Source organism: Saccopteryx bilineata, chromosome 5 (genome assembly GCF_036850765.1).
Source record: "Saccopteryx bilineata isolate mSacBil1 chromosome 5, mSacBil1_pri_phased_curated, whole genome shotgun sequence".
In the NCBI taxonomy this organism is placed as follows: Eukaryota; Metazoa; Chordata; class Mammalia; order Chiroptera; family Emballonuridae; genus Saccopteryx; species Saccopteryx bilineata.
Genome location: NC_089494.1, coordinates 102,913,207 through 102,940,756, shown reverse-complemented (window position 1 = coordinate 102,940,756; position 27,550 = coordinate 102,913,207). Strand labels below are relative to the sequence as shown.

General features: G+C 37.8%; 1 protein-coding gene across 1 annotated transcript in view; it reads left to right on the top strand.

The window, feature by feature from the left end:
* THSD7B (thrombospondin type 1 domain containing 7B) overlaps nucleotides 1-27,550 on the top strand; it is a 1,096,947-nt gene that overhangs the window by 741,337 nt on the left and 328,060 nt on the right. Inside the window, exons 13-14 of the mRNA XM_066232872.1 lie at nucleotides 18,194-18,388; nucleotides 25,680-25,943. Coding sequence (XP_066088969.1) covers nucleotides 18,194-18,388; nucleotides 25,680-25,943 — 459 coding nt within the window. The remainder of the gene's footprint in view (nucleotides 1-18,193; nucleotides 18,389-25,679; nucleotides 25,944-27,550) is intronic.

The window sequence follows — 27,550 nt, the reverse complement described above, 5'->3', positions numbered from 1 at the left end:
TGCCAGGGGGTGATAGGAAATGTAATGCTGGTTCCAGACTGGTCTCAACTGAGTGCTGCCACTATACCAGCTGCAGCGCCAGGTCCCGGGCCAGGCAGGTTCATGCTGGATCTGGGCAGACCACAGAAGAGCAGCAGGGCGGAAAAGCAGTGGGGCCTTCTGGTTTATTGGATTCTCACAGAGGCAGGCGAGTGAACAGTCAGGGGAAAACCTCTTCTCACACTGGTGGGAGAGCAAACAGGCAAATCGCCTCCTGCACAGGCGGGCACACAACCCACGGGGAGGGAAAATACCCACAGCCTTATATAGGCGACGCGTGGCTCTCTGCCACATGCTCAGCCCTCATTGTGCAAAGTGCTTGCAGCCAGCAAGCCCAGAAGCCGAACACAGCTGTTTTCCCTGCAGGGAGGGAAAGGGAAGAGACTGTGGGGGGAGAGAGAGAGCAGAAGGATTGTGTGGCATGGCTCCCTGACTCAGGCAGGGCTGAGATTCTAGAAGTAGAGAGTTTGTCTAGGGTAAACAACAGCTGAAGTGTTTCTGCTCCATGTCCTGTTTGGAACTCTGGGAAGAGGTGACTTATATAGAAGCCCCACTTCAGAAGGAGGGCCTTAATGCCTACCCAGATTTTCTCCCTGAATTTCCTATGCCAGAGAGTCTCTAGAAGTTCTTCCTGGCCCTGAGGAGGGTGTGCTACATGATGACATTGTCTGGCAGGCTCAATAGGGGTCCCTACCCTGGATCTCTCAGGACTCTGACCCCAGAGCCCAGCCGAATATTCCCCACACAGGGCGAGACCTCAGCAGGCTGAGAATTGTCATGAATTTTTTAGCCTGAGATGAGACCTTAACAGTGAATGTCACCTGGGCAAGCAGTCACCAAGTGGACAAGGGCCACTCATTGCAGATACCGGCAGAGACCCAGAGACCTTCAGAAGGACCCTTATGCAGATCTGAGACCATTGCTGGCTGCCACACACCCAGAGGCCCTCCTGGAGAGCAGACAGGGAAGTGACTGAAAGAGTGGGACTGTGCACTTACCTGAAAAAAACATATTTTAAACAGGAAGGAAACTAATAAGTGGACAAAACTGAGATAGTGTTAATGGCATTTGTAACTTTTCTGATTGCCTACTAGGAAGGGAGCTCTTAAGAATGATTATATGAATTTTAATGAAATCATTGGAGTGGAGTGCAATTCTGCCCTTAGACTCAGCAAGAGGTGGCCTTCCTGGCCTCCAAGCTTGGGAGGGCCTTTCTCTGGCCTGCTTCCAGCTCTGTTCCTTCCCACATGCGAGGAGTCCCACTGGAGCCCCTGCTTCCCTGCCCTCCCCCTATTTAAACTCTGCTTGGTCGTCAGGACCCTGGACTTCCCTGAATGGCCTGAGCCTGCTCAACAACAAGCAGTCACTTCTTCTATGCGTGTAAGGTCTGAAGACAGCTTGCAGGACCTATGTGGACACTTAGGCCTGAAGGGTGGGTGGGGTGGGGTGGGGCTGGTGTGTGAATTGAGCTTTGGGGGATTGACTGCAGTGCCCACTCAGTGTGAGAGGTCCTCCTGGGGTAGAGTACATCATGGAGAAGAAAGGGGCAGGCCAGAGACCCACGGCTGGGCCACAGTCCGGTGCTGCCACATTCCAGCCTGAACCTCCAAGTCCTCCCAGAATTTATACTGGAACCTAGATTTCTAAGACATTATGAAGATATGTACATTAAGTCAGGAGAATAGAACTATTTATTACACATGTGTTCAATTAAGTTAAAACAACTCTTTAGAGTTGTGGATTATGACCTCTTCTTGTGTTCTAACATTGGACTCCACACATACGAGGGGCAGCCTGGAGTAGTGTTATTAAGTTAGTAACTTTACTACACAGATACGGAACATGTAATTTGAATTGTCATATGTCTCAGCAAAGGGGAGTTGAAGAGCCCTAGAGGTGTGTCCAGCAAGGGCAAGGGAAAGAAGCCAGCCCATCACATTGCTATGTCTCCGTGCAGGCCTGTGGTGTGCCAAACCCCAGGCCTGGTTCCTGCTGTCTTCACTGGGTACATGCTGCCCCTCCTTCATGGGCCACCTAGGAGGGCTCCTCTGACTGCCCAGTGCCCGAAGCCTCAGAACTGTGCCCTTGCAAGGACCCTGACTGCAGAGAATTTATGTTTCCATGTCTTTTACTTCTGTGTGTCCCAGGCCCCTAGTGCAGGGCCTGACTTGAGAACACGTGGTCCAATGGTGGTTGAGCCCAGTGGCTGGCGCTCACCCTCTCTGCTCCTTGACAGGGAAGCATGTAAACTGAGCTCTGTACCTGAACAGAAACAGTTCAGAACTGCGGCACGGCAAGCTAATAGAGTCCTTCTATCTTTCTAGCATGTCAACCCCATTCTCTGGAGATCATGACCTCTTGAAAGAAATTCTTTCTACCCATTCTTGTCAACTATTAGAGTTGAAGTCTGCTCAGGAGCAACTTCAGAAAATAATGTGTGTGTCCTTGGTGAAGGTGATGAGCATGGAGAGGTCTGAAGCATCAGGCTCTGTCATTCATTTAGTTTATCCAGGCAGAAATTATAGCTTCTTATCATAAAGCCAGAAACCTTTGCCCTCTTCATAGCATAATTGAAAAGAAGGCACACACATCATGCATGTCTGATGATCACAGTTTAGAGGTGAAGGGGTAGAAAGACTTGCCATTTATTGGTAGTTAATAATCTACCATTTTTTTTTTCTGCATGGACTAAGAAGACTGTCTAACTATCCCACATGCACAGCAGATTCTCTTTAAAAATTAACTGTGAGACACACCGAGAATTCATACAAGTTTTTACTTTCTTTTGCTAAATTCTCAGGACATTGTGTTGCCATGCTACAGGAATTAAAATTCAGATGACGGGAAATAATGGAAACTCTTCTCTTCCTGGTGATTCTTTCTCAAGGTTCAGTGTCTAGTAATTAAGTAATTAAGTGTTTAGTAGTCTAGTAATTAAGAGAAGTAGCTGCACTCCATTCTAAGTGTTATGTGAATTACTAGACACTGAATTAAAAATTTGACCTGTGGCCTCATAAAGGTTTTTGGAGGATTCCAGGTGACCTTACCATACTCATTTACCAGGTCACTATTCTTGTCTGAGTGACTTGGCCCAAACACCTGCTTCTCTATCATTCCTAAACAAGAATACCCAGCAGTCCCAGGCAGCTAGTCTAACAGCTTTCTGCCCAGAGCTTAGTGTAGCTAAACTTCAAACAGTACGCAATGAGCTTGTTCTGGAGCTATTTGAACAATCTGGAGTGTGATTTTACTTGCGAGTACAATTCTGCCCTAGTAATTTTACCTGGGAGTACAATTTTTCTCCAGTAAAGATGACAATATTTCAAGTTTAATAAATAAAATATAATTTAGTGTTGGAGACTCACTTCTCTTGAACAATTCAGTTCAGGTAGAAATATATGACAAGAAGGGTCAGTAGTAATTGCCTCTCTCCTTCCTAATGGAAAGACCTTTCCCACCACTATAGTACAGTTTGTTAAATACTAAAAGCACCAAAAAAGTAATCTTTTCTCTAGATGTGGCCTGCAAGTGGTTTGCTATATTCTGAAAGACCCCGACTCAGAGTTCAACTAAATAGCAGATGTCCGACAGAAAAATTCTCGGTAATGGCGTATTTTTCCTGCCTGCACATTACACATTCTTTCCATTCAAGACTGAAGTATATAGTTATTTCCTCTGTGCCAGGTTTTCCCCCATTGGTTATCACTACTTGGGGAAAGGCAATATGGTACTATTTTCTATCTACCTGCCTGTCACAGCCAGTACCCTAGCCTCCTGTAGACTGATCATTTATATGTACATCTATATGTGTGGACACAAAGTGCTTTTATAATTAGTCAGAGTTCTTTATTGTGACCAAGTCAGCGGATGGATGGATGAATGAATTGATCAAGTTCAGAAAGGTTTCTTAGGACTGAAGGTAGAAGTAACAATGATCCATGTATATAAGCAAAGTCTTATATACTCAAGTCCATATATAGATGACCATAGAGGAAGAGAAAGTGTACTACACAAGGTTCATTCCCAATCCCAGGATATAAGCTATCTTTTTTTCTGATTTATGTTTACTATTATTCTGATCAATAGTGAAGCCCAAATAGTTCCAATGGTCAAAAAAACTTTAATAGATGCCCCTAAATATTACTTAGATGTTAAAATTCTTATAAATTTAATAGAGTTACCATATGACCCAGCAACTCCTCTATTGGGTATCTACCTGAACAACTCAACAACATTGCTGCACAATGACACATGCACCCCCACGTTCATTGCAGCAGTGCTCACAATGGCCAAGACAAGGAAACAACCAAAGTGTTTCTTGATAGAAGATTGGGTAATGAGCATGAGGTACATATATATACAATGAAATGCTACTCAGTCATAAAAAATGACATATTGCCACTTACGACAACATGGAAGAACCTTGAGAACATTATGCTAGTTGAAATAAGTAAACCATAAAAAGCTAAGAAGTATAATTTCACACATAAGTGGGATGTAAAACTGAGACTCATGGACATAGATAAAAAGAAAGTGTTCCCTGGCCAGTTGGCTCAGTGGTAGAGCGTCGGCCTGGCGTGCAGGAGTCCCGGGTTCAATTCCCGGCCAGGGCACACAGGAGAAGCGCCCATCTGCTTCTCCACCCCTCCCCCTCTCCTTCCTCTCTGTCTCTCTCTTCCCCTCCCGCAGCAAAGGCTTCACTGGAGCAAAGATGGCCCGGGCGCTGAGGATGGCTCTGTGGCCTCTGCCTCAGGTGCTAGAGTGGCTCTGGTCGCAACAGAGCAATGCCCCGGATGGGCAGAGCATCGCCCCCTGGTGAGCATGCCGGGTGGATCCCGGTCGGGCACATGCAGAAGTCTGTCTGACTGCCTCCCCATTTCTGGCTTCGGAAAAATACAAAAAAAAAAAAAAAAAAGAAAAGAAAAGAAAGTGTTCACCAAGGGCAGAGGGGACAAGTATATGATGACAGAGTCTTTGACTTTGGGTCTTGGGAATAAAATGTAATCTACAGTTCAAATGCTATAGAAATTTTTACCTAGAACCTATGTGTTCTTATGGACCAATATCACCCTATTAAATTTAATTTCTAAATAATAAATAAATAAATAAAACCCAAAGCAGAGTGCCAATTTCTCAAAAAAAGAAATGCTTATGAATTTAGCTTTAGCACAGAGGAACATGGTACCTTTCTCTGCTGTATATGACCATCTCAGTCAGTGAGATGTAAAGATGCAAAACGACCATCACTCTTTTGTACCAGTATTCACTTTCCTTTCATTGAGTGCTATGCTAAACTTTGTTTAAGGATCTTGATCTTGTTACTTCTGGGCATAATTTCCTACAGGCCTTAGATTTCAGTTTCTGAGTTTTCCTGAAGTTGCATGCTTACATGGTAGCCTAAGTTTTGTTGACACTAAGCATAATGCATAGAGCATAATTTGGAAATGTAACAATATCCTTGGGAAGACCGTGCAGTCTTTAGAAGAAGCTACTGACTTCAACATTATAATTCAATTGAGGCCCCAGTCCCACATCTTAGGAGTCAAGAGGGTTTGGTGAGATTTAGAAAAGCTTCCTCAGTCAAGAACCAACACAAGGAATGATGGATTCTTCTTTAATGTCACTCTTTATATTTCATTTTCAATAACTTCCTTCATGATAATATATAACTCTCAAAGCACATATACTAAAGTACTAAGTGCTCAGTTCTGCTCCTAATAGATCATTTGCATCAATTTATTAGATGATGTAGATATCATTATCATCCCCATGGGATGATTTGAGTTATAAAAGAGTTTACATAATTTGCCCAAGGTAAAAGTAAAAATCGAGAGTCACCATTGCTTTTGTTTGACACCATAGCATACAATTTGATCAGCACACTCTACTAAAAAGGTTCTCTGGATAAAGGAGTCTATACACTTTCAGTATTAGTCACAGAACTATATTGTGGATAAAAAGTAATATTTTATTTTATTTATTTTTTTATTATTATTTTTAAAGATTTTATTTATTCATTTTAGAGAAGGGGGAGAAAGAGAGAGGGGGGGAGAGAAGGGGGAGGAGCATGAAGGAAGCATCAACTCTCATATGTACCTTGACTGGGCAAACCCAGGGTTTCGAACCGGCAACCTCAGCATTCCAGGTCGACACTTTATCCACTGTGCCACCACAGGTCAGGCCAAAAAGTAATATTTTAAAAATACTCTTTGCCCATAGCTGCCCCGTCGAAGGGGCCTCTGAATTGTTTTGTACCTCTGGCTACCAGTTATCTTTATTTTCTCTGTCTTCAATTTTCCTTTTCTTTGTGTATGTATCTGTTTTCTTTCTTTTGCTGACTTTGCATTATGCAGACTTCTTGCTCATTATTTCTTTAGTGTTTTCCTAACCTTTAGTGAGGTTCAATGCCTAGTCTACTATTCATCAAATGTTTATTAATTAAATGATTCCTTATACTAGAACATTCCCAAGAAGAAAATTGCTTTTTTTACTTGTTCAAATTTTTGTTTATAGTGATTTGTAGTTAAACTTATTGTGGTAACATTGCTTAATAATATTATGTAATTTGCAAGTGTACAACATCTGTGTACCCTATTGTGTGAGTACCACCCAAAGTCTAGTTTTCTTCTGTTACCATATATATATTTGATCTTTTTACCTACTTCATATTGCCCTCTCTATTCCCTCTCTGATAAGCACTTTTCTGTATCTATGATTGTTTCTGTTTGTTTTGTTACTCTTTTCACATTTGATAAAAATCAGAATCTTGAACTTGAAGAAATCTGAAAACCTTGGCACCTAGACCACATCGATGATTGCATGATCTGTAGTATGTCAGTTGCTGTTAAACTTTGAGTTATTTGATCATCAGTAGTAACACAGAGAGGGATCTTCAGACTAATGTGGGTGTTGTTGAACTTCATGCTACCATTTCAAATGCATTCTGTGGCACTTAGAGAACTCCAGTGTCTTCATTAAACTAGTTTATTACATCGCTTTGCACAAGATCGATGGATCTGATTTGCCCTGTGTAGCTGTTAATATAGTGAATGTATTAAGGGTTTATCTGATATATTGGTTGACTAATGATGATTTTCTGGATCAGAAGGAGATTCAACCACAGTTTTCTCCTCACCTTTATCCTTCAGATTCTGAGGCTAGCCAAGAAAGACATGAAGCAGTGAGAGTGAGAGTGTTTGGATATGGACTTGGCAGGAGAACTATAGCCTGACTGATTTAAAAATAATTTAAAAACAAATATAAAGAATAATAATAATTGAAAACATTTATTGATCCCTTAGTTTGTGAGAGACACTGCATTAAGAATTCTCTTGGTCCTTTGTCATAAGTATTCTTATTATACTTATTTTTTTTTTTTTTTAATTTTATAATTTTATTTTTTTAATGGGGTGACATCAATAAATCAGGATACATATATTCAAAGATAACAAGTCCAGGTTATCTTGTCGTTCAATTATGTTGCATACCCACCACCCAAAGTCAGATTGTCCTCTGTCACCTTCTATCTTGTTTTCTTTGTGCCCCTCCCACCCCCTATCCCTCTCCCATTCCCCCCTCCCCACCGTAACCACCACACTCTTATCAATGTCTCTTAGTTTCACTATTATGTCCCACCTACGTATGGAATAATACAGTTCCTGTTTTTTTCTGATTTACTTATTTCGCTTCGTATCATGTTATCAAGATCCCACCATTTTGCTGTAAATGTTCCGATGTCATCATTTCTTATGGCTGAGTAGTATTCCATAGTGTATATGTGCCACATCTTCTTTATCCAGTCATCTATTGATGGGCTTTTTGGTTGTTTCCATGTCCTGGCCACTGTGAACAATGCTGCAATAAACATGGGGCTGCATGTGTCTTTACGTATCAATGTTTCTGAGTTTTGGGGATATATACCCAGTAGAGGGATTGCTGGGTCATAAGGTAGTTCTATTTTCAGTTTTTTGAGGAACCACCATACTTTCTTCCATAATGGTTGTACTACTTTACATTCCCACCAACAGTGTATGAGGGTTCCTTTTTCTCCACAGCCTCTCCAACATTTGCTATTACCTGACTTGCTAATAACAGCTAATCGAACAGGTGTGAGGTGGTATCTCATTGCCGTTTTGATTTGCATTTCTCTAATAGCTAAAGAAGATGAGCATCTTTTCATATATCTGTTGGCCATTTGTATTTCTTCCTGGAGAAGTGTCTATTCATATCCTCTTCCCATTTTTTTATTGGATTGTTTGTTTGTTTGTTGTTGAGTTTTATGAGTTCTTTGTATATTTTGGATATTAGGCCCTTATCTGAGCTGTTGTTTGAAAATATCATTTCCCATTTAGTTGGCTTTCTGTTTATTTTGTTATCAGTTTCCCTTGCTGAGCAAAAACTTCTTAGTCTGATGTAGTCCCATTCATTAATTTTTGCCTTCACTTCTCTTGCCATTGGAGTCAAATTCATAAAATGCTCTTTAAAACCCAGGTCCATGAGTTGAGTACCTATGTCTTCTTCTATGTACTTAATTGTTTCAGGTCTTATGTTTAGATCTTTGATCCATTTTGAGTTAATTTTTGTACAGGGGGAGAGACTGTAGTCCAGTTTCATTCTTTTGCATGTGGCTTTCCAGTTTTCCCAGCACCATTTATTGAAGAGGCTTTCTTTTCTCCATTGTGTGTTGTTGGCCCCTTTATCAAAAATTATTTGACTATATATATGTGGTTTTATTTCTGGACTTTCTATTCTGTTCCATTGGTCTGAGTGTCTATTTTTCTGCAAATACCATGCTGTTTTGATGGTCGTGGCCCTATAATAGAGTTTGAAGTCAGGTATTGTTATGCCCCCAGCTTCATTCTTTTTCTTTAGGATTGCTTTGGCTATTCTGGGTTTTTTATAGTTCCATATAAATCTGATGGTTTTTTACTCTATTTCTTTAAAAAATGTCATTGGAATTTTGATGGGAATTGCATTAAATTTGTATATTGCTTTGGGTAATATAGCCATCTTGATTATATTTATTCTTCCTAGCCAAGAACAAGGTATATTCTTCCATCTCATTATATCTTTTTCAATTTCCCTTAACAATGGTTTATAGTTTTCATTATATAAGTCCTTTACATTCTTTGTTATGTTTATTCCTAAGTATTTTATTTTTTTTGTTGCAATCGTGAAGGGGATTATTCTTTTGAGTTCCTTCTCAGTTGTTTCATTGTTGGCATATAGAAAGGCTATTGACTTCTGTATGTTAATTTTGTATCCTGCGACCTTACTGTATTGGCTTATTGTTTCTAGTAGTCTTTTTGTGGATTCTTTGGGGTTTTCGATGTATAGGATCATATCATCTGCAAAAAGTGATACCTTTACTTCTTCTTTTCCGATATGGATGCCTTTTATTTCTTTGTCTTGTCTGATTGCTCTGGCTAGAACCTCTAGTACCACAGTAAATAAGAGTGGAGAGAGTGGACAACCCTGTCTTGTTCCTGATTTAAGGGGAAAAGCCTTCAGTTTAGTGCCATTTAATATGATGTTAGCTGATGGTTTATCATATATGGCCTTTATCATGTTGAGATATTTTCCTTCTATACCCATTTTGTTGAGAGTCTTAAACATAAAATTGTGTTGTATTTTATCAAAAGCCTTTTCTGCATCTATTGATAAGATCATGTGGTTTTTGTTCTTTGTTTTGTTGATATGGTGTATTACAATAACCGTTTTACGTATGTTGAACCATCCTTGAGATTCTGGGATGAATCCCACTTGATCATGATGTATTATTTTTTTAATATGTTGTTGTATTCGATTTGCTAGTATTTTGTTTAGTATTTTAGCATCTGTATTCATTAGAGATATTGGTCTGTAGTTTTCTTTTTTTGTGCCATCCTTGCCTGGTTTTGGTATGAGGGTTATGTTGGCCTCATAAAATGTGTTTGGAAGTATTGCTTCTTCTTCAATTTTTTGGAAGACTTTGAGTAGAATAGGAACCAAGTCTTCTTTGAATGTTTGATAAAATTCGCTGGTATAGCCGTCAGGGCCTGGACTTTTATTTTTGGGGAGGTTTTTAATGGTTTTTTCTATTTCTTCTCTACTGATAGGTCTGTTTAGGCTTTCTGCTTCTTCTTGACTCAGTCTAGGAAGGTTCTATTTTTCTAGGAATTTATCCATTTCTTCTAGGTTGTTGAATTTAGTGGCATAAAGTTTTTCATAGTATTCTACAATAATTCTTTGTATATCTACGGTGTCCGTGGTGATTTCTCCTCTTTCATTTTGGATTTTATTTATATGAGTTCTTTCTTTTTTTCCTTGGTAAGGCTTGCCAAGGGTTTGTCAATTTTGTTGATCTTTTCAAAGAACCAGCTCCTTGTTCTATTAATTTTTTCTATAGTTTTTCTGTTCTCTAATTCATTTATTTCTGCTCTGATTTTTATTATCTCCTTTCTTCGGCTGGTTTTGGGTTGTCTTTGTTCTTCTTTTTCTAGTTCCTTAAGGTGGGAAGTTAAGTGGTTCACTTGGGCTCTCTCTTGTTTGTTCATATATGCCTGAAGCGATATGAACTTCCCTCTTATCACTGCTTTTGCTGCATCCCATAGATTCTGATATGTCGTATTGTCATTTTCATTAGTCTGTATATATCTTTTGATCTCTGCACTTATTTCTTCTTTGACCCATTCATTTTTTAAAAGTATGTTGTTTAGTTTCCACATTTTTGTGGGATTTTTTTCCTCTTTTTTGCAGTTGAATTCTAGTTTCAAGGCTTTATGATCAGAAAATATGCTTGGTACAACTTCAATTTTTCTGAATTTGCTGATATTGTTTTTGTGGCCCAACATATGGTCAATTCTTGAGCATGATCCATGTACACTGGAGAAAAATGTATACTCAGTCACTTTGGGATGAAATGTCCTGTAGATGTCTATCATATCCAGGTGCTCTAGTGTTTTGTTTAAGGCCTCTATGTCTTTGTTGATTCTCTGTTTGGATGACCGATCTAGAGCCGTCAGCGGTGTATTGAGGTCTCCAAGTATGATTGTATTTTTGTCAGTTTTTGTTTTAAGATCAATAAGTAGCTGTCTTATATATTTTGGTGCTCCTTGGTTTGGTGCATATATATTAAGAATTGTTATGTCTTCTTGATTCAGTGTCCCCTTAGCCATTATGAAATGGCCATTTTTGTCTCTAAGTACTTTTCCTGTCTTGTAGTCAGCATTATCCGATATGAGTATTGCTACACCTGCTTTTTTTTGGATGTTATTTGCTTGGAGTATTGTTTTCCAGCCTTTCACTTTGAATTTGTTTTTATCCTTGTTACTTAGATGAGTTTCCTGTAGGCAGCATACAGTTGGATTTTCTTTTTTAATCCATTCTGCTACTCTGTGCCTTTTTATTGGTGAGTTTAATCCGTTTACATTTAGTGTAATTATTGATACTTGTGAGTTCCCTATTGCCATTTTATATCTTGCTTTCTGTTAGTTTTGTGTCTTGTTTGATCCTTCTCTTTTGTTTTTCTATCTTTTCTTTTTATTTGGTTGTATTCCATACATCTTTCCTCTGTTGCTATCTTTTTTATCTCATGTGCTTCTGTGGTGGTTTTTTCAATGGTGGTTACCTTTGAGTAATGAAAAGGGTCCCTACCCTGTTCATTGTAGCGAACTATTTTGTGAGTACTTTTGCACTCCATCGTCCTTTGCTACTGTTAATCTCCGTCTTCTCCCCCTCTTTCTTTTTGTTGTTGTCACAGTTTAAATTTGGTTTTATTGTGTTCTTCTTGGAGCTTTTACTTGTGGCTCTGTTTTTTTTTTGTTCTTTGTATCTGATTGGAGAACCCCCTTTAGTAATTCCTGGAGTGGGGGTTTTCTGATGATAAATTCCCTCATCTTTTCTGTATCTGTGAATGTTTTTATTTCTCCTTCGTATTTGAAGGATAGCTTTGATGGGTATAGTATTCGTGGCTGAAAGTTCCTCTCTTTCAGGACTTTAAATATTGGGGTCCACTCTCTTCTAGCTTGTAGAGTTTCTGCTGAGAAATCTGATGATAATCTAATGGGCCTTCCTTTATATGTTGTATTCTTCTTTTCCCTGGCTGCCTTGAGAATTTTTTCTTTGCTGTTGGTTTGTGTCAATTTCATTATGATATGCCTTGGAGTAGGTTTGTTGGGGTTAAGAAAAACTTGGAGTTCTGTTTGCTTCTTGAACTTGAGGCTTTAGTTCTTTCCACAGGCTTGGGAAGTTCTCATCAATTATTTGTTTCAGTATGTTCTCCATTCCATTTTCTCTCTCTTCTCCCTCTGATATACCTATTATTCTTATGTTATTCTTTTTGATGGAGTCAGATAATTCTTGTAGGGCTATCTCATTTTTTTTAATTTTTGAGTCTCTTTCTTCTTCTCTCTGTTGTGCCTCAAGTTGCTTGTCTTCTATTTCACTAATCCTCTCTTCTATCTGACCTGTTCTATTAGCTAAGCTTGTTACTTCGTTTTTCAGCTCGTGAATTGAGTTTTTCATCTCTGTTTGATTTGTTTTTATAGTTTCAATTTCCTTGGACATATATTCTTTGTGTTCATGGAGTTGTTTTCTGAGCTCCCTATATTGCCTTTCTGTGTTTTCTTGTATATCTCGGAGGATTTTTAGGATTTCTATCTTGAATTCTCTGTCATTTAGCTCCAAGGTTTCCAATATATTAAATTTTTTCTCCATAGATTTTTCCTCATCTAGCTGTGTTACCTCTCTTTCTTTTGTATCCATGATATTCGATTTTCTCTTCCTTAATGGCATCTGAGGGTGGTTTTGTTGATAGTATTAATGAGATTTAATAAAGAATAAAAAGTTAAAAAAAATAAAAAAATAACAAATCGAAAAGAGTTGTTTTTTTTTAAAAAAAATTAATAATGAAATAAAGAAAAATAAAATAAAATAAAAATTTTTTAAAAAAGGAAATTATTCCCCCCCTCTTTTTTTCCTCTCCTCTCCTCTCCCCTCTTTCTTGAGAAAATCTTGTGGTGGACTGTGAGTTATAACAAACAATGCCTGTGATGGAGGGCCTGAATTGGGGAAAAGTAATAAAGGGGCAAAAAAGAGAGAAAGAAAAAAAAAAAAAAAAAAAAAAAAAGGAAATAAAAGAAAAAAGAAAAAAAAAGAGCGTATGGACCCACAAAAAGCAAATACGGAAAAAATTTGGGTCAAGAATAAAATGATTTGCTTTTAGGTGTTGGTTTTCTAAGAGTTATGATGAGAGGAATAAGAGGAAAATGGAAAAATGGGGGGACAAATTAAAAACTTACTATTGTATTTAGTGGAACAAGAACTAGATAATATGGAGAGCCAGGGATGGGAGCACTGCTAGTGAGTTAAAAAGGTGAAGTAAAAACCCCCCAAAATGCCACAAACATAGGTTTGAGTCCCAGATAAGATAATTTGTTTGTTATTGAGGTTTGAATGAGAGGAGATGTAAAGGAGAAAGGAAGAAACTAATATAGAGGGAGAAAAGAAAGAGAGAGAGAGAAAAAAAGAGGGAACCACTAAAAGAAGAAAAAATAAAGGAGAGAGAGAGAGAGTTAAGGGTTTTGGAGTGCAACCCTCATAGAGAGAAAGGAAGAGAAGAGAAATGATAATGGGAGATGTAACACTTATGGGTAGTGTAGTTCAGGGAGAGGAGAGAGTAAGACCAGTAGAGAGTTAATCGGCCAACTTGGAGGAGGAAAAAAAAGTCTCAAGAATGAAGATAAGAGAAACAAACGAACAAATATAATAAAATGGGATAGGTTATAAAGTCTGCAGATTATTCTTGATTTTGAGAGGTTATCTTCTTGCTTTTTCTTTTCTCTCCCTCTTCCTGGTCGGTGACTCTGTACCCCGGGTTCTGCCCCTTTGGCACGCTCAGGTAGAGGTTTGCAGTTGATAAGTCTCTATGGCAATGTCATGTATTGTGCTTTATTCTCGTTGGGAGTCGAGGCTCATTAGCATTTATAGGCTCCGACAGTGAGAGAGTCCGTGTTCCTGGAGCCTTTCTCCTAGTCTTTCCTTCCTCAATTAGTAGCCTGATAGTCCAGGTATGGGGTTGCTGCTGCCTCTGCCTGGATAGTAAGAGGCTCAAATTGCTGGCAACTCCTCACTCTATTTCCACTCAGCACAGGGCTCTGGGTAAGGCTCAGTCAGTCAGAGCTGCTAGCATAATCAGGCGGGCTTTCTGCCCACTCGAAGACCTCTGGCTCTGCCACTCTATCCGGTAACACAAGCGGGCGCCCACTTCCGGGGCGCTTGGAGAAAACTCTCACTCACTGTCTGCAACCAGGATATCCGGCCAGCAGTCTCACGCTCTGAGTGAAACCCCCAACCGCAGGGAAAAGTTGCAGCGTTGGAATTGAGTCTCGCTCTGTCCCCGTGTGCGGCTTTTGCAAGGCGCTGGGGCGGCCCGAGATTCCGCTTTGGCCCACACAAAGGCCCCTGACTCTGCCCCTCTGTGCGATAACACGGGCGCACACTGCCGAGGCTCTCGGAGGAATCGCTCACTCCTTATCTGCGCGCGCAAACCAGGATATGAGGCTGGCTGCGGTTCCCTCTGAGTGAAACAGCCTCCAGCACGGAAAATCTCCACCATTTGAATTAGTTCTCACTCCCTCCCGTGCGTGGCTTTCCCAGGGCGCTGGGGCTGCCCAGAGACTCTGCCCTCGGCCCACAGAAAGGCCTCTGACCCTGCCTCTCCGTGGGGCAACACGGGCACCCACTTCCGCGGCTTAGGAAGAAATCTCTCTTCCACTAACTGCGCACCGACCAGGAGACCGGGTAAAATGGCCGATCCGCTTGTCTTTCTTTGTTTGGGTTTGGCGCGAGTGTTAGCTTGTATTGCCCGGGTTGCCACAGGATCAGATTTTCCTCGGCTTGGATCTCTGAGCCACAGCCTGGTTCGGCCGTTTTTGCTGTGGCGGCCTGGATCTATTCACCCCCTTTGCCCGCCTCAGTTTCTAAATTCACAGTTACCAGAGAAAGCCGCCCTGTTTAGGTTAGTGAGGAAGGCGGAGCATTTCTTACTCCCTATTTCCTTCGGGGTTTGGTTATATATTTAGCCAATTTTTCACTCAATCATACCTTTGGGTGTATTGCGAAGAATCTGGAAGCTCCATGTATAGGTTTTTCTGTTTCTGGTTGAAGATCTTGTTGAGTTTTGGGGGAGATTTATCAGTATCGCTTCCTACTCCGCCATTACTCTGACGTCATCTCCAATTACAACTTTTTGAAATTCTTATTATACTTATTTTAAAGATGAGACTAAAGCATAAGAAATTTAAGTAGCACATCTCAGTTCACATAAGTCCCAAATGTTTAGATTTTTATTTGCATTTATGCCATCTGACAATGTCTGTTAATTCCAATAAATGTTCTAGCTATTGTTTCTTAATTTCTTATGCTTTTTTATTAATGCAAAATATGTCAGTATAAACAATCATAATTTCACTGTAGTCTACTTTAGTTTGTAGAACTTCAAAATATCATTAAATGTTTATCATAATATTTTAATTTTGAACTTTCATTTTTCTAGAATTTATTTTGAATATTATAAAATAATTTATCATCATTGAAAAGGTCTTCATTTAGATGTACACTGCTCACAAAAATTAGGGGATTATAGAATGTGCAGATACTCCAGTACTTTCAGCCTTTTGTAACAAAATAAAAGTTGACTTTGCATCTCATTTGCATAACTGAACAACTTTCTTTGACTTGGCATTTGCTTTTCTGATGTTCTTGTGTAATAAAAAAAATGAAATGCTTCTTTTTTAATTGCTTCATATTCATTTTGATATATCTCCTAATTTTTTTGAGCAGTATATATAGAGAGGTTTAAATTTTAAAAAGCAATGCTTTAATTTTTTTTAAGAGAGAAATAAGGAGGGATATACAAACACAGATAAGAAAGGAGAGAGATGAGAAGCATCAACCCGTAGTGCTGGCACTTTAGGTTTTCATTGATTGTTTTCTCATATGTGCCTTGACTAGGGGGCTCCCACCAAGCCAGTGACCCCTTGCTCAAGCCAGCAACCTTGAGCTCAAGCCAGCAACCATGGAGTCATGTGTATGATCCCATGCTCAAGCCAACAACCCTGCACTCAACAACCATGCTCACCAACAACCCTGGTGAGCCCATGCTCAAGCGTAATGAGCCTGTGTTAAGCTGGCAACCTCAGGGTTTCGAACCTGGGTTATAAGCATTACAGGCCAATGCTCTATCTACTGTGCCACCACCTGGTCAGGCCAAATAACAATGCTTTTAAAAAGTAGTTAAAATTCTTTATGTTATTTTGTGCATTGTCATTCTGGAAAAGAAAATTAACTTGGTCTGATAAATATTCCCAAAATTGAATCCAAATTATTTATTTAAACAACCCATTCAAATAATATTTTCTTGTACTTTAGTTAAGAAAGTACCTTGCTATCTTCATTATTGATAGCTATAATATTTCCAATTAAAAAAATGCAGGTGATGGTTGCTTGATGTGTGGTGAGTTTTATTCACAGGATGTAATTAAAAACAAAACTAGTCAAAATGAATGAATGACTCCACCTTCCATAGTGCAGATGTACAGACTGGGAAGGATTGTTTGTGTAGCCATTGTTATTTGAGCTAATTTCATGGTCCTAAAGCATTAGATAGGTGTGACTTTCCTCAGTTAAAAAATGTGTTACTCAGATTGGCTTGTTCTTTGTTGCACTCAGAATAAAGAAAATAATTCAGAATGTAAGAAGAATGGGCAACTGAAAGGTACCCTATGTACACTAACCCTGTATTGGTGTAGTTTATATAGAGTTTTAACCATGTTGATCCTAAGCTAAAATCTATATATTTATTGTAACTTTGTAAATTTTAAAATGCTATAATAAATATAATTCTACACTCTGTTTTCTTTATGATGAAGTCAGCAAATATTCATTAACACATATCATGTCCAAAACACCATGCTCGACATGGGTGGTCAGTGGACAGGCTGATCAACACCCCTTGAGCCCTTACAGACAAAATATTTTGGGGTTTCTCCCCCAGAGAAGTAGTGCTGATACAGTAGGTCTGAAGTCATGTCATGGAACCTCTGTATTCCCATAGACGCCCATGGTTAGGAATCAGCTTAGAACGGCAATTCCCATTCAGGACAATGTTTGGCAATGTCTGGAGAAATCTTTGTTTTTCACAACTGGGAGTTTATGTGTGCTACCAGTATCTAATGTGTAAAGGTCTGAGATGCTGCTAGATATTCTACAATGCACCAGAAACATTCATGTACCCACAAAAAAAAATTATTCAATCTACAATGTCAATAGTGCCAAGATTAGAAACGCTGGTCTAGAGAATATAAAGATATACATAGAGAGTACATAATTAATCAGGGTGAATTAAAGGCACACAAATATTTGTTCATTCATAAATAAGTCACTAGTCAAAAAATCAAACCAATATAAGCAAACTTTCATAAATGTTTTGTTACTTTATGGTATGACTAGAGACATTTCAGTTGAGAAAGTATGTGAGAGGAACCTCGGAGAGTTATCAGCAATTGGTTGGATACTTGTTGGAATTATCTGAATAAATGATGCCTGTACTTGAAACTGAAGTTAAAGTTATTAACTGTTCCTGAAATTTTAATGAGAAAAACATTAATTTATTGAGAGCAGAGAGTCTTTTTTAAGGACTGTGAGGTGAAAACAGGATCACTTCCAGAAGAGACATTTATGTAAGCAAACTGACAAGGAAATCTAGGAATTCAAATGACTGTTCTTGTGTTTCTGGTTTGTTTTTGTTTGTTTGGGTTTTTTTTTGTCTTCATATTACTCACTCTTACAGGTTCTCTTACCTAGTTTAGTGTCATCCCTAGAGAATAGATGCTCACAAGCAGGAAGTATATAATAAATTACTGAAAGTTATTTTGGTTGTTGTCAATGCAGGCTTTGGATTAAAAATGTAACCAAATAAATCCTTAAATACTGCCACTGGCAACACATAAACATTTAATTTTCATAGAGAAATAAGGATAGCTGAGTTGAGCACCTTTTGCTATCACCGTGATAACTACTTTACAAACATTGGGGGGTTTTGCTATTTTTGTCAAAGAACCAGCAGCAGACTGGTTTACTCAAAATAACCCAAGTGTGTATATATATTTTTTAGCTGTCTCATGCATCAATGATCGTAACCAGTCAGCAGAAATGACTGAATGCCTCAGACAGACAAATAGCATGCCTCCTCTTGTGCAAGAGTGCACAGTCCCATGTCGAGACGACTGCACCTTCACTGCTTGGTCCAAGTTTACGGCCTGCTCCACAGACTGTGAAACAACCCGCAGCAGACGGCGACAGCTCACAGGTAAAGATGTGCTTTCATGTCTTAGCTTCAGACCAATGATACAGTCCTAAACTCTCCAAGGACAATGAAAAGAAAGAAATTGTGTCCGATCTCCCTGCCATTATTATCCTTTGTGCCTGAGCTTAGCACATACTAGGTAATCAGTTAATATTTGTCACATGAATGAAAGATGTGAAGCATACTATAGCTATGAAGTTCTTCCTTATACAGCTTTATAACCTTTGTACAAAGTGAGATATAAATAGGTTTACAGTTGTGAGTATGTGAAACACTGAGTTTATTCTTGTACTATTATTTATTAATTATGTTATTATTTTCTATAAGAATGATTGTAAATCTAGTTTTGCCCCACCCTGTCATCATAAACAGCAATATATTAACCACTGTTCCTAGAGATAAGTTTCAGGTTATGCCAGAATATCAACAAGGTTGAATGCAGTCATTGATTTGTCAAGAATATCAAAGGTATATCTAACCTATATTATTGTCTTTTGCCATTACCTTATGAGCAATTTAGCATTTTTAAATTTTAATAGTGTGAGGTAAAAATCAAGTTGCATACATAGATTCTGCTAGGGTGGTGTATTATTAATTATTGGTTTTGTTTGTATCCATGAAATATAATGGAAATTAAAGCAATTATTATTTTAATCAAAATACTGGATCAGTTTTTATCTGTAATATACAAATACTTGAAGCAATAGTCTATTTTCTTATGTATTTGTCTGGGTAAATATGCCAGAAATTCTCTTAATCATACATGTATTTGGCTACATAGAAAACTTAATTCAAGGAATGAAGAATCCAAGGAAAAATGCCAAAATAATCATTGGCATAACAAAATTGGCATTGATATTAAAGAACTCAGCACAATGTCTATTTGTTTTTATCATCAGGTCAAGGACTAATTCTCTTATTTTCAAGACCCTTTTGTTTTGATGCATTTAACTCAGTCTAATAGATTTATTTAATGGGTAGTTCTGCATACAACTCTGGAACCCACTTTAAGGGTAGGTGAAACTTATAATTACATTTAGGAACATCAGAGGAAATATGCTCTACCTTGTGCTCTGTCTTCCAAAAAACTCTTTGCATATGTAATTTTAAGCAACATTGCTTGTTTCTAAGATAAAACAATATAATTGGATACAAGGTGTATGACAGGGATAATTGCAAGTGCAGGGGGAAATTGAAGTGAAACTTGGTTTGCATGTTCACACATAATACTTTAGAAGCCATTATCCTAGTTACTCATTTCACTCTGAAATGAGTGAGAGTCTCCTATAGAGGGGAAAAATAATTTTAATTAGTGTCAAGTTTTTCTTTGTCTTGAATTTTCAAATGGTATTTTATATTTGCAAACTGAGAAAGAAACTATTGAAAATCCTAGGATATATTTTTCATTCTACACCAGCACAGTTTGTTCTGAATTGTCAAAACTTGAATTAATTTAACTTATTTAAAATATGCTTTTTATGTAAATATTGAAGAACTGCTGAATATTTTTTTTTTTTGCAAACTCAATCCTAAGGGGAGGGGTGTGAGATGCAGAGGAGGAGGACAAGGGAGACAAGTGGTGACAGATGGAGACTTGACTTGGGGTGGTGAATACACAGTGGAGTGTACTGATGATGTGTTGTAGAATTGTGCACCTGATACCTGTATAATTTTGTTAACTAATGTCACCCCAATAAATCAATAAAAAGAAATAATTATGCTAAAAACTATAATTTCTCCTCTAGATTATTAAATACTTTGCTTTTAGCTGGGTAATTGATCTTTCATGTGCCTTAATATCTAAGATACACCAAAACAACTGGTCAACCTAATGAAATACATGATTTTCAAAAATACCAGTCAAATAAATCATTTAGTATCATTGTGGAAAAAAAAAGGTAGTGAATTAGAATTTTCAACTTCGGAGGACTTATTTTTATTGTGACATAATGCTTGTATTTTTATTTCTTCCATGTGATTTGTTAGTAAACTAATAAGCAATCCTCAACATGAATGACAATAAGGCTTGAACTTAGACCTTAAAATAATGTTACTCTTTAATACAGACAAATATAGAGAAGTGCACACACACACACACACAAACACAAACACAAGACACTCTTTTGAATAGGGAACCATCTAGGATGTTTTTTTTTTTCTATTTTTAATAGGTGATTTAAATATATGGATATCCTGTGCATTGTACCTAAAATAGATCATCACAGGTTTTAGACTGATTGGTAATTAAAGCAGTTGTGTATATAATGCTGTATATAATCCATTACATAGAAGTTTTATAATAATATTTTAATATATAATATATAAAATAAATCTATAATAACTGGATAATTAATATACACATATTTAAAACTTACTTATAGTTTTGTGTTTGTGTTGGATCAGTCACAAATTTCCATCTGACTTAGTGGGGAAAAAGTGCCTTGAGAGCTGTAGGAATTGATTTTTTTTAAATTAGTAGTAGCTGATTCAAATCCAAAGGTTAATTAATGCTGATTTTGACTAGAAGGTAATCAAAGTAAAGGACCACTGACTAATTTGTTCCTTATCGTGAGAACCATTTCTACATTAGCTGACTTACTCAAATCCTTCCAACAATGGTGCCAAGTAATTATAAAAGATATCACGAATGTGGAGAAAACTTATATTGTACAGTACATTTGTTTTGCTGATAACTTTTGGTTGCCTTGTAGACGAACATTTTGTTTCTTCCTCCTCTCTCACTTTACCTCACTTTCTCTTTCTTTTTCCTTCTTCTCCTTCATTCTCTCTTCTTAAAATTTTTCTTTTTTGGTCCTGACTTATTGGTTCAGTGGTAGAGTATCAGCCCAGCATGTGGAAATCCCAAGTTGGATTCTCAGTCAGGGCACACAGGAGAAGCAACCGTCTGCTTCTACATCCCTGCTCCCCCTTTTCTCTCTGTCTCTTTCCCTCCTGCAGCCATGGCTTACTTAGTTCAAGCAAGTTGGACCTGGGTGCTTAGGATAGCTTCATGGCCTTGCCTTAGGCACTAAAATAGCTCAGGTGCTGAGCAATGGAGCAGCAGCCCCAGATTGGCAGAGCATCCCCAGCAGAGAGCTTGTGGGTGGTTCCCAGTCAGGGTACATGTGGTATTTTGTCTCTCTGCCTCTCTACCTCACTGCCTCCCTACCTCTCACTTAATTTAAAAAATATTTTTTCAATTGAGAATCCTATAAGAGAATTAAGTAGATATAATCCTAACTTCGAGTTTACAGTCTGAAAGATAGAGATTTGTACTAGTGTAGCACCTGCTCAGTGTAGTAACTAAGTAGCACCACTGTCATACCACACTGTGAAGTCTCTATTCCAAATAGCTGTTAAAAAGGGTGCTTTGTTGGTTTCTTATTGTTGTTGTTACAAATAACCACAACTTTGTTGACTGAAAACAACACAATTTTATTATTTTATAGCTCTGTAGGTCTCAAGTCAGACACAGGTTTCACAGGGCTGAAAACAAGATATTGATAGGACTGAATGTTTTTCTGGAGGCTCTATGGGGCAATCTATTTTCTTTCCTTTTCCAGCTTCCACAGGCTGCTCACATTGCTTGGCTCAGGGCTCTTCCTTCCTCCATCTTGAAATATACCACCATTACATCTCTGTGACCATTCCTTCATTGTTATATTTCCTCTGATTTTCTAAACAACTGAGAAAGGTCCTCTGATTTTAAGACTATGTGATTAAGTTAGACCCATCCAAATATTCCAGAATAATCTCATCTCAAAGTCTATATATAGTCTTAGTCACATCTACAAAATTTATTTTGTCATCTAATATAGCATGTTTACTGTTCAGGGATTAGAATGTAAGCATCCTTAGAGAGCCATTATTCTACCTACCACAAACTACATGAGAAGAACATTTCTTCTAGACCTGAGATGAAGAGTATGTTCAAGATGACTTTCTGAAGGGAAAAATCTATTAGTTTGGATCTGAAGAACATGTAAGCATTAACTAGGTTTTAGAGAGAAGATAAAACTGGTGAGAATATCTGGAGGCCATGCAAAGGCCAGAAGCCTAATTTCTAGGAATTGAAAGGTGCTCAGTATTACTAGCTTGTACCATGTGTCAATGTAAGAAATATCCAAGCCTGTAAAGAATTTTATAAGAGTTTATTTGAGCTAAAACTGGCAACATATGCTAGGGAGCGAGATCTCAAATGCTCTGGAAGATAACAATTTTGCAGTTTATTTTATGCATTTGAAATTAAGGAGGAAACAAGGAAAATTTACATCAAAGTGGGAAAAGCAAGGCAGGGATTGGATTACAAGATTACGTGCTTTCTTAAAGGTGGTTGTGCCTTTGCAGGGTATTTCTTTTGTCATTTCAAAGATGTGTTAACCTAGATTCACAGAACAATGGACAGGACTTGCTTAAAAATCTTTCATTAAAGGTTACAGGCCTGGAGCAGGACTCCCCACCGCAACTTGTCCACTTACAAATTTATGATATATTACAGCACCCTTTCTTGTCCATACATGCCAGAGGCAGAGTTGCTCAATGCAGTCGGTAGACAGACAACTTTGGACTCAGATACTATGAATTCTTGATATCCATGGTAAGGAGTCCAGATTTCATTCCATGAACTGTGATAAATCACTACAGTATTTAAAGTAGATGAATGATGTGATCAAATTTCAGTCATTGAAAGCTGGTCCTGACTTCAATGTGAGGGTTAGATGGAAGGGAGTAAGGTGCAGTAGCAATACAATTTTGGAAGAGGCATTCCAGTGATTTAACTGGTGAAATATCGGTAGCATTGTTCAAAATGGAAACAATGGACTGATTCAAGAGATATACAGGTATTTGAAATGATAGGTCTTTGCCATTAAACAGATATAGGTGGTAGAACAGAATGATTCAAGTATGAGATACCAGTTTTTGATATCTCAGTTGATAGAATTGGGAAATACAGGAGGAGAAAGCAAGAAGGTGGTATTAAGAGAATGAATGTAGGTTTCACCAGGCTGAATCTGATTGGCCCTTTAGGTGTATATTTCTAGTCTGTGGCTCAGAAGCTTGAGCAAAAAATATGGACTAAAGACCAAAATGATGGATTTAAAAGTTCTAGATGGTTATTTAAACTATGTGTAGGTGAAAATTTAGAATCAGAAAAGAGGAGAATCTAGGGAAGTGCCTCCAGCATCCCATAAGTTAAGGGAGGTACAGAGGGAGATCAATTCAGAAGCAAACTAATAAGGTGTGCCCAGGGACACTGTGGGGGTATGGGTAGGGGTAAGGAACAAAAATCAGATGTAATGGAACTTGGGAAGGATATTTTAAGAATGATAGTGAAGTCATGTTTTGAACTACCATTAAACAACCAAGTATGAAATATAAGGGATAAATTATATTCTAGGGCTTTTTTTTTTTTATTACTCTGGTGAGTAATGAAATAAGTAGTTTCAGGCAATAGTTAGACTCAGAATCCAAGATAACATGTGTTGAGAAGAGAGTGGAAATAGAAGAGATGGAGACAGTAGTCCTCTATGGACATTTAGGAAACACCAGAGACTTAGATCTAAGTTTAATGCTGATGGGAAGAAGCTAGTCACCACCCAATGATATATATGTCTCAATCAGTAAATTCTCATAGCCATGATAGAGATGGGATTTTTCAAACATAAATTGGTAAGTGCCCTAGTGGAAGAGGCAAGTGAATACAGCCTCTCAGAAGGACAGTGGTATGTCTGAAGCTTCTACAAGATCTTTACAGTCCTGTAGGAATCCTTGTTTTTTTGTGGCTATGAGTATCAGGGAAGTTCATAGAGCCAATCATCAGGTAATGACTGTAAAATTGTGTGTGATGTAAACTATCTGACAAGGAGAAAGTAATCCATGTGTCAGCTTATATCAAGTATTTCTAAAACAGCCATAAGATCTATAAAGATGAATACTTTTAATAATCAATCATGACTCTAGCTAATGACTCACTCATTAGGAAACAAAAAGTGGAATTACTAGATCTAAGAAAACTTTTAGTAGAAGAAGTGTATTGACAGAAAAGTTAAATCAAGTAACAGGCCAACTGGGAACCCATTTAACATGATTACCAAATATCAAGAGCTCTGAAAAATGATTCTGCATTGTCATTATTCAAAGTTGGGATTAAAACTAAAAAAATCTACCAAAATCATTGGGCAAGGTAAAGTCATATTCTAGAATACTTAAGTTAAAAAGATTTGTTAAAGTAGAAGTCATAGCTTTTTCTCAGATTAAGTTAACCAATATTATTTGAGCATTTATTTCAATCAATTGTTTCTGTCAGTATTTGGGAGCTATCTGATAATGGGAACCAAAATAAATACCACTTTGCTATCACACCCAAGTGACACCCATTCTTACTTCATTGTATGGGAGAATATTATTTTGTTCCTCGAATAAATAGTTTTCTCTGGTTTTAAATAGTCACAAAAAATAAAGAGAAGGAGTCAATATCTGTACCATTTTGTTAGTTTTCCTAGTGACCATTAATTTCAAGAAAAATGGTGACAAGATAATCAATCTGTTTTTCTCAAGAAAATATAGGAAAATAATAAATAAATTAACAAACATTGTCTAGCTGTTGAGCCACTGTAAAAACATTTTCTAAGTATTTTGTGCCACTCTTTACTATAAAAACACTTTTTTTTTTTTGTCAAATGAACTTGAATTTCACAGCTACTCTGGGAATTGCTTTCATTGTTCTAGGATTTAATTTCATGAACAAAAGAGTGAAAATAAGAAAGGCTTTATGCCCTGGCTGGTTGGCTCAGCGGTAGAGCGTCGGCCTAGCGTGCGGAGGACCCGGGTTCGATTCCCGGCCAGGGCACACAGGAGAAGCGCCCATTTGCTTCTCCATCCCTCCGCCGTGCTTTCCTCTCTGTCTCTCTCTTCCCCTCCCGCAGCCAAGGCTCCATTGGAGCAAAGATGGCCCGGGCGCTGGGGATGGCTCTGTGGCCTCTGCCTCAGGCGCTAGAGTGGCTCTGGTCGCAACATGGCGACGCCCAGGATGGGCAGAGCATCGCCCCCTGGTGGGCAGAGCGTCGCCCCATGGTGGGCGTGCCGGGTGGATCCCGGTCCGGCGCATGCGGGAGTCTATCTGACTGTCTCTCCCTGTTTCCAGCTTCAGAAAAATGAAAAAAAAAAAAAAAGAAAGGCTTTATTTTACTTAAGACTTACTAATATTCTAAGAGCTTTTAAATATAATAATGTGAGTGAATTTGACAAAACAGCAGATATGAAATTAACACATCAATATTTTTTGTTGGAACAGGAAAAAGCAGGAAGAAGGAGAAATGCCAGGATACTGACCTGTACCCTCTGATAGAAACAGAGCTGTGTCCTTGTGATGTCTTTATATCTCAACCTTATGGGAATTGGTCAGATTGCGTTCTTCCGGAAAGCAGAAGGGAACCTCAGCGAGGACTGCGGGCACAGAGAGACAGCAAACAATGTGGAGAGGGCATGCGCTTTAGAGCAATAGCATGCTCTGATAAAAATGGAAGACCTGTTGACCTCTCCCACTGCAGCAGCTCTGGTAAGAAGGATGAGGAATAACAGATAAGAACATTGACAGACAGCTCAGGACGTTTGTCTCCAAGGTCTAGAGTTAGTAGCTTTGCTTTTTAGTAATTGTTTCAGTTCTCCTTTGGCAATAACATGCAGCCTCTCAGAAAATATGGACATATGAAATGCACGTAACTATATCTTACGATTATCTGGTATGTGTTGTAGATCCTTACTCACCTCACTCTGTGCTTCACTTTTGACCACCTGTTTGTTGGTGATGTTCCAGTCCACTGACAAAAGCAGAAGCCCAATATGAGTATATTTTGTGGTGTTTATTGGTGCTCTGATTATTCATATATTTATATATATAATCAAGCCTTATATCTCTTCTAAGGGAGTCTACAAACTACTAATGAAAAATTAATTTAAAATGTTTTACAATATAACATATATATTCACCCAGACTAGTAGAATAAAACTGAAAAATAAAAGAAATAAAGCAATCTGTAACAGTTTATTGAGAAGACTTTTTTTGAACTTGAGGAAAATTTGAAAAGTATGGGTAAATGGAGAAAAGAATGTGGATTAAATGCATTTGGGGTAAATATTAATGAAAAAGACTGAGACTAATGACTACAATGGAGTTTATGAATTTCCTGCTTTATTTGGGGGTGGAGGTTACTACCTTTTTAAAAGAGACTGAGCAAGTTAAGAATTCTACAGAGGGTATGGAAAGAAAAATAATTGTGTTTGAATAGCAAACTACAGGAAAAAATGATTGCTTTTCAGTCTCTCATCAAGGTCTTATGGTCTAAATAAGCTTTCTCAATAATACTGGAAATAACAAATTGAATTTAGTTCTAACATATAAATCAGGTAAATGATAGTTCATCTTTATTGCTAATGTATTAGCTTGTCCTTAAGATATACACATATCATTATATGAATGGAATTTAAAATTTAATGAGTTTTTAAATTGGTGCCATCGTTGCTCTGCTTTCTAGGTTAGTCTATAGAATTGTATTTAGTAATTTGATTTAAAGAAACATTAAATACCTAACAAGCAAGTGACAGACCTATTTTACAAAGTTCTAGTCTTGTAGCAAGTTTGATTATAACACAATATTTTTACTATATTGTGTACTACATCTCTGGGATTTAATACTTGTTGCTAGGATTTACTCTGAAACAATCTTTTTCCTATCCATCCACCAATTCCTGTCTTACCATTACCTGGTAACCACCATTTTACTGTTTTACAAGATTTGCTTTTATATATTCCACATTTAAGTGATAACATACAGCATTTGTCTTTCTCTGTCTAACTTATCTCACTTAGCATAATGTCCTCAAGGTCAGTGCATGTTGTCACAATGGCAGGATGTATATATTTCTCATAGCTGAAATTTATTCTATTGTGTACCCCATCTTTATCCATTCATTTGTTGATGGACACTTAGGTTGTTTCTGTATCTTGATTATTATAAACAATGCTGCAATAAACATGGGCATGCATTTATCTCTTCCATATTCTCATTTTCTTTGAATATATACCTAGAAGTAAAATTGCTGGATTATATGGTAGTTATATTTTTAAATTTTTTGAGGAACATTCAAATTGTTTTCTATAGTGAC